The 17,767-nt window shown below is 58.9% G+C and overlaps 1 protein-coding gene and 7 non-coding genes across 8 annotated transcripts; 4 read left to right on the top strand and 4 right to left on the bottom strand.

The window, feature by feature from the left end:
• Window positions 1-2,554: 2,554 nt before the first annotated feature.
• Window positions 2,555-2,627, top strand: TRNAK-UUU (transfer RNA lysine (anticodon UUU)). The gene has a single exon. It is a non-coding gene; the product is annotated as a tRNA-Lys (tRNA).
• A 578-nt stretch (window positions 2,628-3,205) lies between these two features.
• Window positions 3,206-3,277, top strand: TRNAQ-CUG (transfer RNA glutamine (anticodon CUG)). Its single transcript has one exon. It is a non-coding gene; the product is annotated as a tRNA-Gln (tRNA).
• Window positions 3,278-3,722: 445 nt separating this feature from the next.
• On the bottom strand, window positions 3,723-3,804 carry TRNAL-UAG (transfer RNA leucine (anticodon UAG)). The gene has a single exon. It is a non-coding gene; the product is annotated as a tRNA-Leu (tRNA).
• A 509-nt stretch (window positions 3,805-4,313) lies between these two features.
• TRNAR-UCU (transfer RNA arginine (anticodon UCU)) lies at window positions 4,314-4,400 on the top strand. Its single transcript is given in 2 exon segments — window positions 4,314-4,350; window positions 4,365-4,400. It is a non-coding gene; the product is annotated as a tRNA-Arg (tRNA).
• An 86-nt stretch (window positions 4,401-4,486) lies between these two features.
• Window positions 4,487-7,517, bottom strand: LOC125918333 (transcription factor HES-7). Its single transcript, XM_049624341.1, has 4 exons — window positions 7,476-7,517; window positions 6,433-6,528; window positions 5,754-5,841; window positions 4,487-5,456 (listed from the first exon to the last, which is right to left on the bottom strand). Exons 1-4 carry the CDS (start codon window positions 7,515-7,517, stop codon window positions 4,990-4,992), a joined length of 693 nt encoding a protein of 230 aa, XP_049480298.1. The 3' UTR covers window positions 4,487-4,989.
• Window positions 7,518-9,262: 1,745 nt separating this feature from the next.
• TRNAG-GCC (transfer RNA glycine (anticodon GCC)) lies at window positions 9,263-9,333 on the top strand. Its single transcript has one exon. It is a non-coding gene; the product is annotated as a tRNA-Gly (tRNA).
• A 7,328-nt stretch (window positions 9,334-16,661) lies between these two features.
• On the bottom strand, window positions 16,662-16,743 carry TRNAS-CGA (transfer RNA serine (anticodon CGA)). The gene has a single exon. It is a non-coding gene; the product is annotated as a tRNA-Ser (tRNA).
• Window positions 16,744-17,203: 460 nt separating this feature from the next.
• Window positions 17,204-17,277, bottom strand: TRNAT-AGU (transfer RNA threonine (anticodon AGU)). Its single transcript has one exon. It is a non-coding gene; the product is annotated as a tRNA-Thr (tRNA).
• Window positions 17,278-17,767: the final 490 nt, after the last annotated feature.

Below are 17,767 nucleotides of genomic sequence, written 5' to 3' on the forward strand. Positions count from 1 at the left end.
TGTGTGTGTGTGTGTGTGTGTGTGTGTGTGTGTGTGTGTGTGTGTGTCTAGGAGAAGTAGGAGTGTGGAGACTGTGTGTGAATATTGCCCAGAAATTCAGGGTTCTAAAGGCTCACTTTTTTCAGAAAGCATTTACTGGGGAGTTCTGAGTTCTAGGTACCCTAACCCCACCCCTGTTCCCTACGGCCTGGGCTTTGTGGAACCCCACCCGTAATTCCATTTTTTTTTTTAATGTTTATTTATTTTGGAGAGAGAGACAGAGCAGGATCAGGGGAGGGACAGAGAGAGAGGCAGACACAGAATCCGACGCAGAGCCCGACGTGGGGCTTGAACCCACAAACCGTGGGGTCTGAGCTACCCAGGCGCCCCATGCCCACCCCTAATCCCAACAGACGGCGGCCAGCCCCTGCCTCTGGCCCACCTGTTCCTGGTCGCAGCTCTACGGTGCAATAGCCCTCAATCCACTGATAGCAGGGGAACTGGGTGCAGGTGCCATCGGGGGCCTTGACGCAAATAAAGCTGCAGTACCAAGAATCCTTGGGGAAGAAGGCATAGCGTTCCTTGTACAGACGCAGCAGCAAGAGCTCCCCCAGCTCGGCTGGGCAGCGCACTTTGTATTTCTGCACCTGCAGGGGGTGGGGGGGACCAAAAAGCAAGCAGGTGAGAGGCCAGGAACCTTGGGGGGGGGGCATCCTTCCACCTTCCAAGGGGCATCTACGCCCCCACCTGTCCTGGCATATAATTAAGCCACGCAGTGCCTTTGTACGAGTTGGGAAAAGGCACCCCCTTCGTCCAAGCAGTGGCAGCCACAGAGACACCGGGTGCGAGCAGAGAGGGTTCTGGATTTCACCAGCCTCCTTGGCTCCCACACCCTCGTGTAGGCCACCAGCAAAAATCCTGGGGTCCTGGTGGAGGCAGGCAGATCCCCTCCGGAGAAGAGGAAACCCGGACTCAGAGAGGGCAAGCCACTTGCCCAAAGCCCACCTTCAATTATGGGAGGAGCCAGGGAGCAGGTGAAATTCTCCTGACCCTCCCCCCAGCCCAGGGCCCCTTCTTCACAGCCCGGCCTGAGTAGGGTTTATCACACCCCAGGAAAGACAGGATGGTGAGGAGGTCAGAGTGGGAGTCCCGAGTCCCCCCCAAGGCTGGACGAATGACCTGGGAATGACCCCTCCCCTCCTTCAGGGTCCCCTGCTGGCCGCGACCCTCAGAGGTCGCCCCTCCCTCCCGTCCCCTCTGTACTCACCGATCCAGTGGCGAAGTCCCTGCCCAAGCGATCCAGCCGCTGCTTGGGGCTCTCCCCGCAAGTGCCCAGCAGGGTGACAGAGATGTTGTCCAGGGTCCCCGCCATCAGGTAGGGACCGGTCGTCACACACACGCTGTACACGGCCATGGTGGGAGGGAGGGAGGGAGGGATGTCCCCGGCAACGATGACTCCGGCAAGCAGCGCCTCGGAGGAGGGGAGCGGCGGGCGGGGCTGAGCTGAGCTGTTGCGCTGCAGGGCCGCGGAGTCTGGGGGCAGGGGCAGGTGCACCCGGAAGGAAAGGCCCAGGGTTCTCTCCGTGGGGTGCTCTCGGGCTCGCTCTCCTCCCCGGAGCTCCCGGTCTCCGTCCTTGCTCACCGCGGGCTCTCTCTCCTCCCCTTATACTTGTTTGCTGACCTCTGGCACAGCCGGTCTCTCTGGCTGGCAGGACCGGGCTCACCCAGATGGATATCAAGAGCCAGAGTCCCACTGGGAAGGGAGGGACCAGACGCCAACAGGGAGACGAGGAGCAGGTGACACCTGTGTGGTTGGGACACTGTCCCGCCGACTGATACCCTGGGGCCCCGGCCCGCCCACTCCCCAACTTGCCCCGAGACCCTCTCCTCCTCTCTCAGCCGGGACTGGGCCCAGGGCAGCCGCATTGCCTACTTGTGAATCATCCACGTGAATCACTGTGCACAGATGAGCCGTACCCGGCATCAACCACACATGACTGTCGACTCACGCAGGTGAGTCGCCCCGAGTGCCCACCGCACCGGAGTCAGCCGAGCACAACTTTCCTGTCGCTTCCCCTGCGCGCCGCGGTCCCTACGCCCGGCCCTCTGGGTCCCCGGTTCGCCGCACGTCCGATCTCGGTCCCTCCCTTGGAATGGGGCGGATCGGGGGGCCAAAGCGGACTCCGGGCTCGCGGCGTCGGGAGGTCCCCTGTGGCATCCGTTCCGCTCCGGGCCCGCCCGGGGCAGTCAGGGCGGCGGCATCTGGGTCACCCCGCCTGCTGGGAGAGCGATCCGCCTGGGAGGCCCGCGGCCGGCAGCGGCCCCGCGCGGCCAGAGCCGGTACTGCAGCGGCCCCGCCTCCGCGGCCCTTCCCCCGCAGCGGCCAGACACCGGCCGGTGCTGTGCCAGACGAAGGACGGAAAAGCGCTGGCAGCAGCCGCGGGGCCCCTTCTGCTCCCTCCCGGTGGGCGCCAGAGCCGCTGCGCACGTGCGTGCAACTACCTACCGCCCCTGGGAGCCTGGACTTCCGTAGACACACAGCTCTTATGAGTAGCAGAGCAGCTCTCCGGGAAGAGCCCGGATAGCTCAGTCGGTAGAGCATCAGACTTTTAATCTGAGGGTCCAGGGTTCAAGTCCCTGTTCGGGCGTCTCGCTTTTTTTTTCTTTTCCTTCCCCCCTACGAACCTACAGCTCTTTTTGAATACGACTCATCTCTGTATTCCTTTAAAAGAAAACCAAGGAAAAAAAAGGGCAACGAAAATGCTGTGACATGACTTTAAAAATGAAATGATAGTAACCCCGTCGGGATTTTACTTTTCAGAAAGTGGAACGAACGATAGACAGACAGTGGAGGGAAAGCAGACATGTTTTATGTGAATTTAAGTTTTCCGGTCAGCCACATTGGAAAGTAAAAAGAACCAGGCGAAATTAATTTTAACAACACATTTTATTTAACCCAATGAAATCTTATCATTTTAACACGTACTCGATATTTTAAAATTGCTAATGAAATTTTAACAATGTTCTTTTCAGTACGTACTATGTCTTGTAACTACGGTGTGTATTTTTTCCTTCACAGCACGTCTCCATTCACAGGTCAGGTGCTCCAAGGCGGGGGTCCACCGCCTCCAGCAGGTATTTGTGTTTCCGTTTTCTGTGAATGGCAGACACGCAAAATGAGAAAATCAGTAATATGTACCCTCTCAAAGAAGACCCATCATGAGTGGGTTCCATGGTGTAATGGTTAGCACTCTGGACTCTGAATCCAGCGATCCGAGTTCAAATCTCGGTGGAACCTTAGGTTTTGTACCACCGGAGTGCTGTTATATTTATGAGCTTGGGGCAGGGGCGTCATTCGTCACCTGAGAGGGTCTGAAAAGCCAGCGAGGATGCTGTCCTTTGTTTTTAAAAACAGACCAGGTAGTTGGAGCCTCCAGCACACCATCAGAACATACAGCCGTCGCTTAAATGTATAGCAAGTTGCGCTAGTCTTGGGAGCCACTGGTATTTGAGGACACGTTTGGGCACAGATCAGCTATGAGGAACTTGAGGTTGCTTCCGCAGGTCCCATCAGGTCTTGGCTGACACAACCCGAGGCTGTCTGGAACACCAGAGAGTGGAAGGCGGTGGTGGCTTGGCTGCAAGGAGTCCTCGTAAAAACAAGGGGGGCGTCCCACCGGGGCGGCGGGGGGCGGTCAGGACTTCTACATGGGGGTACACAGGCCACCAGAAAAACTCCATCTTGGCAGCGGTGGGATTCGAACCCACGCCTCCGAAGAGACTGGAGCCTAAATCCAGCGCCTTAGACCGCTCGGCCACGCTACCTGCGTGGAAGACAGTCCTCCCTGTAGTCCTCCTAAGAGACTAGAAGGAGACCCCGGGCTCGGGATGGTTGCACTAGATCGGCCGGCCGGCCCTCTTGGGAGATCGCGGACCGAGAAGCAGTGGACGGCGAAACGGCCCGGCCGGAGGAAACAAGAGACACACCGATGTTTTACAACGACACAAGTTTATTTTCCTGGATGGGGCCGCATCTGGGAGTGGGGCGCGCCTGGGCCGGGAGCATCCCCCAAGCGGGCAGCCGCAGCTCTGTGCTCGCTCACATTCGGTTGCTCTCTGTCCCCGTTTCTTCCACCCGTGCGCGTCCGCACTCCCACCTGGCTCACGTGCTTTTGTCCCGCTACTTCTCCCAGGCAGGCCTGCGAGGTCGCAACCGGGCGCTCCTGGCATGCCCCGCCCAAAGCCCTCACACCCCTCTCCCTCCCCGCCCCCCCCCCCCCCCCCCCCCCCCATGCTAGTACCCGTAAGCCGTCAGACGCCGCCGCCCGCCAGGTGGCTCTGTGGCGCAATGGATAGCGCATTGGACTTCTAGTGACGAAAGAGCGATTCAAAGGTTGTGGGTTCGAATCCCACCAGAGTCGATTTTTATTTCAGGTTTTGTTTTTTTTTTTTTTCCCCCCCCTCCCCTCTCTCTCCGACTTTTTCTTAAAGGCTCCCATCCCCTTCTCCCCCTACCCTATTTCAGTGTTTTCCACCTGGTTTCAAGCTCCAACCTCAGTCTCCGCTCTGCTCTCTTCTTTACTTACCTGTCTGCCCCGGGGCTTGGGCCATGGAGAGCAAGACTGGGGGGAGGGGCGGGAAACAGAAGGAAAGGGAGACAGAAGTGGGCGTGGACGCCGAGATAAAGGCAGGCCCCTGGCTCGGGGACACACGGGGATTGAATAACCACTTTATTCCATGCACTAAGGACTCGGGAAGGGGCTGGGTCTGGGCCGGGGGCAGAGAGGGTACAATCCTAGTCGCAAAGGGGGCAGGGAAAAGGGACAGAAACCGGGGAAATATATATTTATATAGATACTCTAATATAGACCACATCTCACCCGCGCGCTGCGCCCGCGCGCCCCGCCGCCCTCCCCAACACCTGCTCGCCCCGACGCCCGGGTCCCTCTGCTGCCCTCGGGCTGGAGTCTCTACCTCACCCCCAGCCCCCACCCCCACCCCCCGCAAAGCTCAGGGCCAAGGTCTCCAGAAGGCGGGCGGCGGGGGCGGCGGGGCCTTGGGCGCCCCGTCTTGTCTGTGCGGCGGCGGCGGCGGCGGCAGCAGTCCGGTGAGGGGCGCCGGCGCGCCGGGATCCCCGGCGCGGGGGGAGCAGGGGGACGGGGACCAGGCGCAGCGCGGGCTAAGGGGGCCCTGGTGCACTGGGGGGCGCTGGTGCAGCGCGGGGCCGGGCACCGGGGCGGCGGGGTCCAGCGGTGGGCGCGGCGCCTGGGGCCTCGGATCTACCGGCTCCAGTCGGGGCGGCTTGGGGCGCAGGTAGACGTGCAGCGCGGAGAAGAGCTGGGCGCGGGCGGCCGGGCTGGCGTCGTGCGCGAAGGCCGCCAGACGGAGCAGGCACTCGCGGAAGCCGGACAGGTAGCAGCTGGCGAGCGCCTCGGCGTCCTGGGCTGGGGACCGGGGAACCCCTGGAGCCGCGGCCGGCGGGAGGACGGGCGGGCAGGGCAGGGACCCAGCCAGGGCGAGGGAAGGGGCGGGGCGCAGAGATAACCGAAGCCCGACAGACGCACAGAGACAGAGACCCAGAAGGACGGACAGAGGGAGAAAATGAGGGAGACACAGAGACAGACACGCGCGGGTGTTATTAACCTCGCCTCGGAGCAGAGCCTACCACTCCCCAAGCCCACCGTCCATCGCAGGGTCCGCCCCAGCTACCCCGGCCCCGGGCCTCCGTGAATCCCCCCTCCCGCCCTCCGCTGCCCCACCCCCCCGCGCTGTACCCGGGGGCTCCACCCGGCTTCGCTCCCTCAAGTAGCCCACGGCGAACTCCAGTATCTCTGCTTTCTCCAGCTTCGGGTTGCGGAGGTTCTACAGACGGGAGGGGGAGGGCGCAAAGACAGAAAGGGGTGGGGAGAGAGGGGGAAGTGGCAGGGGGAAGAAGGGAGGGGGGGAATGCGGGAGCTGGGGGTGCCCCCGATCGCGTTTGCGCGCTGCTCACGGAGCGCGCGACCGACCGAATGCGGAGTGGAGATGACGAGGAACGGCCCTGGGAAACCTCGAACCTGGAGCGTCCAACCCGAGGGGGTGAAGCCCACCCAGAGTTGAGGAGCGGATTGTAAACAGCAAACCCCAGGGACTGAAATTAACCACCCTGCAGGCTGTTGGAGCGGGTGCGGGAAAAGAGGAGGGAGCATTTACAGACCCCAGAGGTGGAAGACTGACCCACCCTGGGAGTGAAATTTACAGAGCCGGGTGTGAAACTTACAGACCCCAGGGGTGGCCATGAAGAGCACGTCCTGAGAGCGAGAGGGGGTCTGGGATGGGACTCCAAAGGCGGGGCTCGGGTCGGGATGCCTTGGGGCCAGGGTTGCCAGTGCAGCACGTGTCCCCACCCCAGTAGGAAGCCCTGGGACGCGAAGACCGGATGCCTGGGGGTCTGGGGACGGCGGAAGGACTGACCTGGTCCCGGGTCTGCTCCAACAGCAGGAGCCTCAGTTCTTCCAGGCTGCGGTTGATGCGGTCCCGGCGCCGCTTCTCCACAAGCGGCTTCAGCATCTGCGACCGGCAGGAAAGGGAGAGCTGGCCGACCGGACCGAGACTCAGCGCGGCCGCGCCGGCGTTTGGGTCCCGCCGCCGGGTCGGTCCCGCGCCCGCCCCTTCCCCAAGACCCCAGCGAGTGCCTAGGGCCAGGCCCATCGGGTCCCTCTCCGCTCCCCCTCCCAAAGCCCCTAGGGTCAATTTCTGTAAGCTCGCCTCCTCTCTCTCCCGGGTCTTCTGCATTCTCCTCTCTGTCTTGTCCACCCTCCTCCCCTGTCTGTGTCTCTCCTCCTCCTCTTTCCTCTCTACGTCTCCGTCTCCTGCAGTGTCTCTGTCTCAGTGGAGAACTTTGGTGGGGGGGGGGGGCTCTTTGCACCCAGACACGTGGACACGTGGCCGCAAGGTGCCGGCCTCTGAGTCGGCGGCCCTGAATGTAAAAAGGGAGATACTCGGGGCGACCGCGCCTCTTCTCCCGCTAGCCCGTCTGTGCAGTCATCTTTCTCCACTGGTTCTAAAATCTTCCTCCCGAGGTCAGGCCTCTGGGGCCAATGCCTTCCCGGCCTTCTCTATAAGGCTGCACTGGGTCAGCTCTGGCTCGCGCCTCACGCGCGGAGCAAGTGCCTATCCTCCCCGCTTTTTGTTTCCACCCACCTCCCTTAGCTTGAGCCCCCCTTATCTATTCCACTCGAATTCCGGCCCCCTCCCACACCTTGCAAGCCGCAAGGTGCCAAATGCCATTACCCAAACCCAACACCAGTACTGCCGCCCACGCAGCCCCTGCTCTGACCCCATCCCCATCCTCATCTTCGCCGCTTCCTTCCCAGCTCCTGGTTCCTTGGGTCCCCCGCACGCACACCTCTCCCCTTTCCAACCCTGCGTCTCCAGCCTCTTTCCTCACCCAGCGTCTCAGGGACGCGGTCCCCTGGCCGGACCAGGGACCTCTGCTCCCTCCCCTCACCTCTCACCTTGGGGCCGTCCCTATTCTCCGCTCGATCCCGAGTGACCATCGCTCCTCCGGACCCTGGTGTGGACCGAGGCCAAGCCGGCCTTGCACCTTATATCCCGCAGCTCCTGAATTGGGTGGGGTGGGGGTTGGAGCCGGGCCCGCCCCCTTCGGCCCCCGGATCCCCCTCCGCTAGGCCAGGAGCACAAGGCTCCCGGAAAGGGGAGGAGCGCAAGGGGGGCGGGGAAGAAATGAAACTGACCTAGGAGTGTGGGAAATGAGGGGCCAAGGCAGCATTGGCTGATTTAAGGACCCTAAGGCTGTATAATGAGGCGGGACTCCGCTGAAGGGAGAGGTTATTAGGGGGAGAGGGAGTTGAAGAGCTCTGGGGACAGGACTCTGGAATGAAGTTCAGAGTTCCCCTCCTCCACCACCAAACGAGGCTTTCTTGGGAGCTCACTGTTCCCCCACCGACCCTGAAATACAAGTTGGCACCCCTCAACCCTCCAGACTAGATCTTATACACCTTCACCCCAAATTCGCCTCCCGCTGGGTGGCTCTGTCCAATTCAACTGGGGCTCTGCCTGGAGGCAAAAGAGACGCGCAGCTCGATCTAAGCGAATCTTAATCCTATTTCCCCCCCCCCCCCACATTGCGCGCACCGGTCTAGGCTTAGGGGATCCATACTGAGATACGTACTAGAGACCCAGCGGATCCAGTGGAAAAGAGGATGTGTTACCAAGCAGCAATTACAAAGGCAGAGAGAAGTAGGAGCTGGGGAAAGGGTCATACAGGCGGATGGCTGGACTTGGGAGGAAGGGGACCCTCGAAGAAAAAAAGGAAGCAAGGCTTGGAGTAGGAGGTGGAGAGACCTATCCACTTAGAAGTATTTGACTCAAAACTAATTATAGGAGATCCAGGCCTGTGTCTGCCAGGACACGGGACACAAGGAGTGCTCGTGCTGCTTGCTCCCCTGGGGACCCCCGTGAGGACAGGGGACCAGGGAGCCGACAGGTTTTGTTTTGTTTTTTTTTTTTTAGGGACCAGAAAGAGATACAAAAAGGGATCAATACTCACCTCAAACCAAGAACATGACCCTCTGCAGAATGATGCGTGAACAGTCGGAGGCTTCGGGATAAAGTGTCTGAGAAGAAAGAAATCAGAGATTTAACGGGACAACCAGACGGCCCCGGACAAGGACACGGAAAGACAAGACTGCAGACCGGTTGGAAGATAAGCTGCGCAGTCAGAGGCGGATGAGGCCTTCCGAGCCGTCCCAGGGCCTCTCCACACGTTGTGTTGTTGGGTTTCCCCCCCCCCCCCAACAACCCCCTGCTTTCTTTCTTTCTCCCCACCCCCCTCCCCGCCCCGCAGCCTGCCCTGCCAAAGCCCGAGCCCGGAGAGACACAGACCTTGGGGAGAGTGCTCCCATTTGGGGTCAGGGCCGCCAGCACATCCCACCTCCCCCCTACCTGGGCCAAATGGGAGCGCAGATGTGTGGCTCCCGGCAGCCCCCGTCGCCCCCCTCCTTGGGAACCTGCGCTCGGGCGGAGTTTTTCTCACCTGCACGCGAGGCTCGGGGCCCCGGGCTGTTCGCACCCGGGTGTGGGGCCGCCCCCCGGCCATATGGGGCCACTTTATGGCCCGGCGGCCGGATCCGGGCGGGAGGAAGGATGGCCTGGCGCTCCACCCACGTCAGCTATTCGGGCCGCTCCTTCGCTGAGCCCCTGGCCCACACCTTCTCCCGGACCGCCGTGGCCTCAACCTCTTACAAGTTCAGGTAGGGCCACCAAGTGCTGGTTGTCGCTTGCATTGGTGGTTCAGTGGTAGAATTCTCGCCTGCCACGCGGGAGGCCCGGGTTCGATTCCCGGCCAATGCACAAGTTGACTTTTTTTTTTTCCCCCCTCCCGTCGGCCCCAAATGGGGAAGAAATCTGCCTGAGAAGTTTGTCTGTTTAACTCATCTTTTTCACCATAAGGTAGAGCTTGACGCTCTGGATGGAGATCCGGAGGCCGAAAGTCCTCCCACTGCCGTCCTCCCAGCCCGCGAGTCCTGCGGCCTTCCACACCCCTCCCTCCGCCCCCGGCCCCGCATCTCCGCAGGCGTCACCCTGAGAAAGGACACGCCGCTCGGATCCCTGCCCCGGGGGTCCTCCCACCCTCCGCGGGGGAGGGGCGAGGCCTTCCCGCCCTACGCGCCCTAAGTCCCGGGCCCTTCCGGCCATTTCTCTTCCTCGCCCTCTCCATTTTCTGTCCTCCCTGAACTGCGCTTGCTTTTTCTAAGTCCGTGGGTCCCGGTCTTCCTGTTATCGCGGTCTTTCTGCGCCCCCGCGGCCGCCCCGGCGTCTCTATCTCGCATCTCTCGCGTTCCTGCCAGCTGTCTTAGCGACGGCCGTGCGCCCTCTCTCGGTCTCCAGCTGTCTCCGTGCGTCTCTAGCTCCGGGTCTCTCCGGCGCGCCCGGGTCTCTCATCTCTCTCGTCTCTCCGGGTCTCTGTCGCCTCCCGGCACTCTGCGCTCCCACGCTCCTGCCAGCCCCTGGGAAGCTCGCTCACACCTCCGTCCCTCCCAGCCCCAACCCCGCCACCTCCCGCCCCGCCCCTTCCCGGCCGCTTTGATCCCGCACGCGTCGGGCCGGCGGGCGGCCGGGTGTCCCCCGCCAGCTGCCGGCGGCCACTTGTGAGCGGAGGGGAGGCGGGAGAGGGCGGGGGCGACCCTGGGCCCCGGCCTGCCGCGCTGCTGCCCGCTGGCCTCCCTCCGCGCCGCTACCCGGGCTCCCGCGGGCCCCGGTCCCTGGTTCGCGGAGTCTGGGTCTCTGTCTGGAGCTCGCCCTGCGTCTGTGTCTCCGCCTCTGGTTTCTGCCTCCTGTCTCTCTCAACCTGTTTCGGCTGCGGGTCTCGTGTCTCTGGGTTGTGTCAGTGACCAGGGATGCTCTCTTCTCTACTCAGGCGCGATAGCGACTCCCAGAAGGAAACTGTGCGACAATCTGGGCATCTGTACATCTGTGTGCACAGCCTCTCTGTTACTCATTCAGTCGATATTTATGGAGTGCCTCTGTGTGCCAAGTATGGTTAGGGCTCTCCCGAAGCCCTACATCTTGCGGGGAGGGGAGCTTAGAAAAGAAAACATCAGATGGTCATGGGGGGGAGGGGAGCGGGGGGACAACCGGACATGGCAATGGCTTGAGAGTAAAGTGCTGCTTTCCTCTGGGTGGTCAGAAACCAACTGGAGGAAAAGATGGTATTTAAGGCCAAGGAAGAAACAGGCGAAAGGAAACAGCAGGTGCAAAGGCTCTGAGGCAGGAATGGAATTTGCGGGTGGGCCCTAGAGAAAGAGGGCCAGGGTTCCTGGGCGGGAGGATTTGGAGTACATCAGAGGTAAAAATGGGGAGGCAGGCATGGCGCACCACACAGGGCTTTGCAAGCTCGGAAATGACTTTGGATTTTATTCTTGAGGTCCATGGGAGGCGAGGGAGGGTTTTCATCAGGAAAGCCATGTTCGCAGACTTCTGTTTTAAAATGACCGCTTCGGCTGCCGTGTGAAATTGGGAGCAGGGACGACATTTGGGTTGCAGGAGCGGCCTCCTAGGCCTGACGTGATGTGATGGCGGCTTGCGTGAGGTGGTGGCCGGGGCGAGACACGTGAATGGGCTCCCTCTGGGGTTTGGGCTTCAGTCACTGGGCGGTTGGTTGGTGGTGCCTTTTATGGAGATGAGAGGCACCAGGGCAGTGGGGCCGTGGGGAAAGTTTGGTCGGTTGAGATCCCCTTAGGCATCCGAGCGGAAATCACAGGTAGGCCAGGGATGTAGAAAGTTGGGGGTCAGAGATGGAAGGTAAATATGGGGGAGTCCCGGGGAGAGAGGCGGCTTTGAGAGGGGCTGGAGCAAGGAGCCCTGGGGCACCCCAACAATTGCAATCCAGGCTGAGGAGGAAGAATTGGCAAAGCGCCTAGGGGGTTGGTAGCGACGAGAAGGGGGCCAGTGTCCCTGGGACAGAATTTGGGAAAGGAGGAGCAGTGGGCGTATGAAGAAGGGAACCCCGGCCCTAGCTAATCTGCCGGGAGGTCAAATAAGGAGAAGAGAGCGAAGTAAGCATCAGCTTAGCATCTTGGATGTCACAGGTGACCTAGAGGGAGGGGGGTTGACTGTACACAATCCCAGGCCCCTGGGTCAGCTCGGGTGGGGGTGGGTTGATGGAAGAATGGGGCTGAAGGCACGCAGACCGCGGCCTTGCATCAAGCAGACCTCTCCATCCAGTTCTGCTGTGAATGGTGAGCGGAACGCGGTGTGGCCCGTAGGGGCACAGGTGCCCCGGGCTGCTCTTGGGAGGTGGAGGGGTGCAGGAGGGCAGGGGCTGGGGGGGCTGGGAGACTCCAGGACCAGGTAGGAAACTCAGCCTCGGGTGGTAGGGGAGACTCCTCACCCACAGGGAGATGGGGGGAAACTAAGGGCGTGTGTCAGTTGGGGTGCAGGAAGGGTGACACGGGTTCTCCTGGTTCCTCTCCTTTCTTCCGAGAAACACGAGTCAGGCTCGCTGCTGGAAGGGAGAGGGCTCAGGCGGTTTGAGGAGAAAGAGGGTGTGACGGGGTCATTTTGGAGAGGCGGCCAAACCTCGGGGGCCAGAATAGTAGGATTTCTAGGCAGGTGGAGAGTCCATTGGAGAGGTGGGATCAAAAGTCTCAAGTTCAGAGGCCAATTTCACCACGAGGAGAATTAAGTGCATGCTTCAGAAGCCCCCTCGCTTCCCCCCACAGGCTCCTGGAAGGGCCCTAGCGATGCATTCACCGGGCCGTATGCTTCTGGGACACCTGCGAAAAGTGAGACGTTTTAACTGTAAATGGTAAAGACCTCTCTGTCTCTTCCCACTCTGCCTGCCTCTGGCACGTTGGAGTGGCTGCGGCCAGTTTGGGGATCCAGGTAGGGGATCAGTCAGCCTGGCTACCCCGGGGGGGTCGGAAGGGTTTCCGGGAAGCTGCCATCATCACCTGTGTCCGTCACGGGGCTTCGTGCCATGAAGGCCCAAAGCCACGAGACACGTGCGATGGGAATGTGTCCAGTGGCTTTCATCACTCTAAGCACGTGGATGGTAGGCGAGAAGCAAAATTTGAAAAGGAACCAGCAGCTGGTCTGTGGAGGTATGATAGGGATGGGCCAGCAGGTCGGGAACACACATAGAAAGCAGGGTTTCTGGACTTCGTGACCTCTGCCAGCGTTTTCAACTTGTAAGTTGTCGTGATCTCGTTTCGCTCTAAATAATGACTTGTGTACCCACCTTTGTATTCTTTTCCTTAAAGGCCTCTCTCCAAACCGTGGGAATCTTTAGGCTCCCCAAACTGGAGCCCAGTTGGCATGGGGCTGCCCGATTTTCTGATTTTCTCCGGCCGTTGCTCCTGTGCCGATAAGGATCGTGTGGCGGGGAGGTCACCCTCCAGGCGGATGCCCAGTGTTTCGGGGGTTGGGGGGTGGGGTGGGTACGTGCGCCCCCGTGGGCCTGGGTGCGTGTCCTTGCACCTGGTGTGCGTCTGGGTATCTGGGCCTCCAGCCTCTTCCTGGCCTCCCTCTCAACAGCGGGCCTCATCTGGGCTTGGGGGAGGGGAGCTCGTGTCCCACACGCGCTGGGCCCCTAGGGAGGCGGGCCGGGAACTGAGACAGCGCAGCTGGTGAAGTGTCCGGGCTTCCCCTCCCCCGCTGAGACGTCTCCCCAGGCCAGGGCTCCAAGACTCAGCTCCTCCCTCTTTGTTCTTCAAAGGGGAGGCTGGCTTCCTGGGACCCCCCCTGGGTCCTGGGTAGGGGGAGTTCCTGGAGGGTTGGGTCCTGGGGGGGGGGGTTTGGGGGGTTGGGGGTTGGGAAGTAGGAGGACCAGGCCCCTGGGCCAAAGGAAGAATCAGGACAGAAGACCCCAAGTAATCCAAAACGAGACAGGCTCATCCTTTTGTTCCCTTACGGGGCCAACCGTTCTTGTAGGGGAACCGGGCCGATGAACATTGTGTAAAACCGTTGTGTCCAACGGTGGTAAGTGCGGTGGAGAAAAGTGAAGCAAGGGGGTAGAGAGTGGAAATTGTACTTTCAGAGAAAGACTCATTGAGAAGGTGAAATTTAAGAGGTGAGAGGACGCCTCTGGGAAGGGCGCTCCAGGCAGAGACCAGCCGGCAGGAAAGCTTTGAGGGAAAACACGCCTAACTGGTCCAAGGAGCAGAGGGCAGCCTCTGGCCGGTGACGGTAGTGCGGGAGTTGAGATCAGAGAGAGAAACGGGGCGGGGGCACTGATCGGCTACGACCTTCTAGGCCGTTTCCCGGTTTCCCGGGAAGGACTGGGGCAGGACTCTCCCACTCCTAAAGAGATGAGAAGGCTTTGGAGGGCTTCTTCCTGCCCGCCCCCCTGCTTTTTTGTTTTGTTCTATTTCTAGCATTTTTAATTGCTATATAATGTCAAACCTCCACAAAAGCCCATTGTTTCCGTTTGTCCCATTTGCTTCGTCATTTCTCTCCAAAGACAGCATGGATAGAAAATACTCACTTTCCGGGGTTGCTTCGGTGGCTCAGTCGGTTGAGGGTCCAGCTCCTGGTTTTGGCTCAGGTCATGATCTCATGGTCCCCGAGATCGAGCCCCGGGTGGGGCTCCGTGGCTAGCAACGTGGAGCCTGCTTGGGATCCTTTCTCTCCCTCTCTCTTTCTGCCCCTCCTCCACTCCTGCTGTCCCTCTCTTTAAACAAATAGACTTAAAAAAAAGAAAAGAAAAAGAAAATATTTGCTTTCTGAACCATTTGGAAGTACACTGGAGACATTAGGCCCTCTTGCCCCCAGTTACTGGGTGTGTCTTTCCCAAGAACAAGGACATTCGTAACATAACAGTGCAGTTATCAGTATCAGGAAATTAAAGTTAATATAATACCATTATTTAATCCCCAGTCCATATTCAAATGTCCTCAAGTGTTCCAGTGATGTCCTTAATAGCTTTTTTTTGTCCTGATCCAAGATGCAGTCCAGGATCGCATGGTTGCATTTAGTTACTGCGTCTCTGCGGTCTCATTTAATCTAGAAGAATCTATCGTTAAATCTTCACAGTTTTGAAGAGACCAGCGTGATTTTGGAGCTGGTCCTTCCGTTTAGTTTGTCCGATGGCTCTTCACGGTTAGAATCAAGTTGTTCAGATTATGTATTTGGGGCAGGAACATCCCAGAAGCGACGGCGTGTCCTTCTGAATCACGTCAGAAGACACGCGTCAATTTGTCTCAATACCGAGGGGCTGACTTTGATCACTCAGTTGGATGGCATTGGCCACATCTGTCCACTGTAAAGTTATTAACCCCCCACCCACCCCGAATAGTAATTAATATGTACTTTGTGGGAAGACACTTTGAGACTCTTCGCTACATACAGCCCATCAAAGTTCAACCACTACTCCAGTATCCATTGATGACTTCTAACTCCAGCACCGTTTCTAGGTTTATTAGTTGGGCAGTTGACTATAAAATATAAAAAGAGCTATCCCCTTCCTTCCCATTTTATTTCTTTTTCCTGTTATGGACTTTGGAGTCTCACCTGATTCAGTGAATCAGGGTCCACCACAATCATATTTTAACGCTCAGATTGTCCCAGATTTAGCCAATGGGACCTCCTTTAACTGTAACCCTGAGCCGTTGGGTCTCTTTTTAAAATAGATACCCGAGATTCTTTGAGCATTTCTTTCCTTTCCTGTGCAACAGGATGTTCCAAGATCGTCTTATAATTCCCTAACCTGGAACCAGCCTTTTTTCCTAGGAGCCCTGGTTCATTTGAGCGGAACGCGGTATTTAGTAACCAAGATCTGGGCACTTGGTGTGCTTGTTGGTACTTTATCTTTCCTTCTAGGCTCTCTCAGTGGAGCAAGCTAGGAGATACATGTATATCTATATGTGGTGTATGCGCACACATTTCTTTCTGTATCTACACACATTAAAAGCCATGAATTCATTTTGATATCCCATTGGAAGGCTTCAAAGAGAGGAAGGACAGAATCTGATGTATGTTTTAAAAGGATCACTAAGCCCAATGTGTTCAGAGGAAGAAGAGAAGGAGCAAGGAAATAATTTAGGGGCTGTTGTAACAATCTGGATGCAAGATGTGGGGGCTCGGACCAGGGTGTAGTGGTGATGTTTTGACAAGCAGTCACGTTTTTTTAAACCCGTTTTAATAAGAAATCTTGGCTGATTTGATGTGGAGTGGGTGTGTGACAAAGAGAGAGAATCGGGGGTGATCCTACGGCTTTTACTCCGACCAACTGAAGAAATGGAATTTTCCATTACTGAACTAGAAAGTGCAGGTGACGTTCATTTTGGGGAGGCCAAGAATTTGTTTGGCCAATTTATTTGTGATTCCCTAGTAGATATCCAAGTGGAAACGGTAAGTGGGTAATAATATATATGCATCTGGAATTCGGGGAAGAGTTCTGGAGCCGGAGATGAACATTCTTGGATGTACTAATGTGTTATTCGTTGATATTTATAAGAGTGAGTACAGATAGAGAAGAGGTTGGAAAAGGGAGCCAGTGGGAACACTCCGACATTCAAGGATCCCGAAGGTGTTGACCCACCAAAGGAGTCTGTATAGGAGCTGTTCATGATGTAGAAGGAGTATCAGAAGAGTCAGGGTGTCCTAGAAGGCAGTGAAGAGAGCGTTTCTAAGGGGGAGAGTAAGCATCCGTGTGAGCTGGTGCCAAATAGCGATCAATGGGTTTAGCAATGCGACGGTCACTTGGTAAACTTAACAGGAGCATCTTGGAGGAATGGGGTGGGGGGAGGCACTTGATTAGAGGGGGTTCCAGAGAGAATGGGAAGACGGCATGGGGGAGAGTGGGTGTATGGTAACATGCTTTGCGGGAGAGGGGAACAGAGACGTGGAGGGGTAGATGAAGGGCCTCGTGGAGTGGGGTTGAGAGGAGGGAGACAAACAATCTCGGAGGAGACGGGCAGGGGCGTGGGTCAGGGAAGCGGAATACGCCGGCGGTATAGCACTGGGCAGCGTGCTGGGCTCGGTGACGGGGAGGAACTCGGAGACGCGGTTCAGGGACACGGTCGCCAGAGCGTAAGGCCCGCGAGGGGGCGCTCGCGGGCTGGTCGCGGGTGGCTGAATCCCGAAGAATAAAGGCCGGATCCTTCCCGGGGAAGGAGGCGCTAGAAAAACAAAGGCCTTTCTCCTCCGAAGGCAAGGATAGCCACTCCCAAAAGTACGCACGCTGTGAGCAGGATTCGAACCTGCGCGGGGAGACCCCATTGGATTTCGAGTCCAACGCCTTAACCACTCGGCCATCACAGCCGCGTGCGGCTTGGGGCCTGCGCCACTATAGCTGCCTATCAACGGGCCCGCCTCCCGCCGGCCCCGCCTCTCCGCCTCGAGACGTCTGTGCGCGTGCGCCTCCCCGCGGCAGTGCGGGCCTCACCTCTTCGCCAGCCGCCGGAGGCCTGCGGAAGGGGCGGTTCTCGCGTTCTCGCTCCCTGCCCCGAGTCTCAGGACGGCCCCAACAAAATGAGGCAGAACCCGAACCCAAGCCCAGGGCGCCGTGCCCTTGAACGCATGGGATGCCCGCGCCACCCTGGCTCCTGAAAGCGAAGTGGGGCCTTCCGATTCACGGTAAAAGTGCGCGGGAGCGGAAGCTCAAGGTGGAAACGGCTTGGTAAGAATAAGAATCTTTGGAAAGGCGCCACAGAAAGACCCTTCGGAAGATTGGAGAGACGCGTTGCCCTCGGAGCAATAATATACCGCTTTCTGCGGACCCAGGCACCGCTGGGATTCGAACCCAGGATCTCCTGTTTACTAGACAGGCGCTTTAACCAGCTAAGCCACGGCGCCGGCGGAAGGCGCCCTGCGCCTGGAGATAGATCAGCTTCTCGCGGGAGTCAGTGAGAAATATCACAGACCAAACGTTGCCGCGGGTCCCCCGTGACCCCCGTTCCAAGATTTCTCCCTCCCCCCCACCGGCTCCTGAGCCGAAGGGTTAACTCCCCGCCCCTCCTTTCTCCCACACCCTGGGGGACCAGTTCGACCATGGATGGGCACGTGACTTCCCGTCCCTTGGCCACCGAGAGCCGGCCGTCTCCATGTGTTGGCCTGCTGGGTGGGCCTTCCTCCCCGTGGGGCACCTGTCCGCGCTGGAACTCGCTCAAACCCTAGGCTCAAGTTGCCCCTCATCTCCCGCCCAGGACAAACCCAGCTGGAAAGGGTGTGGAGGAAGGCAGGAGGTCCCTCACCCTCGCCACCACCTCCCTGGAAGCGGGGCCACACCCCTCCACCAAGAGCTCCCTTCACCCAGTCCCCAAACTTCATTGCACAAAGTCTGTTT

Source organism: Panthera uncia, unplaced genomic scaffold, assembly GCF_023721935.1.
Source record: "Panthera uncia isolate 11264 unplaced genomic scaffold, Puncia_PCG_1.0 HiC_scaffold_680, whole genome shotgun sequence".
Taxonomy (NCBI): Eukaryota; Metazoa; Chordata; class Mammalia; order Carnivora; family Felidae; genus Panthera; species Panthera uncia.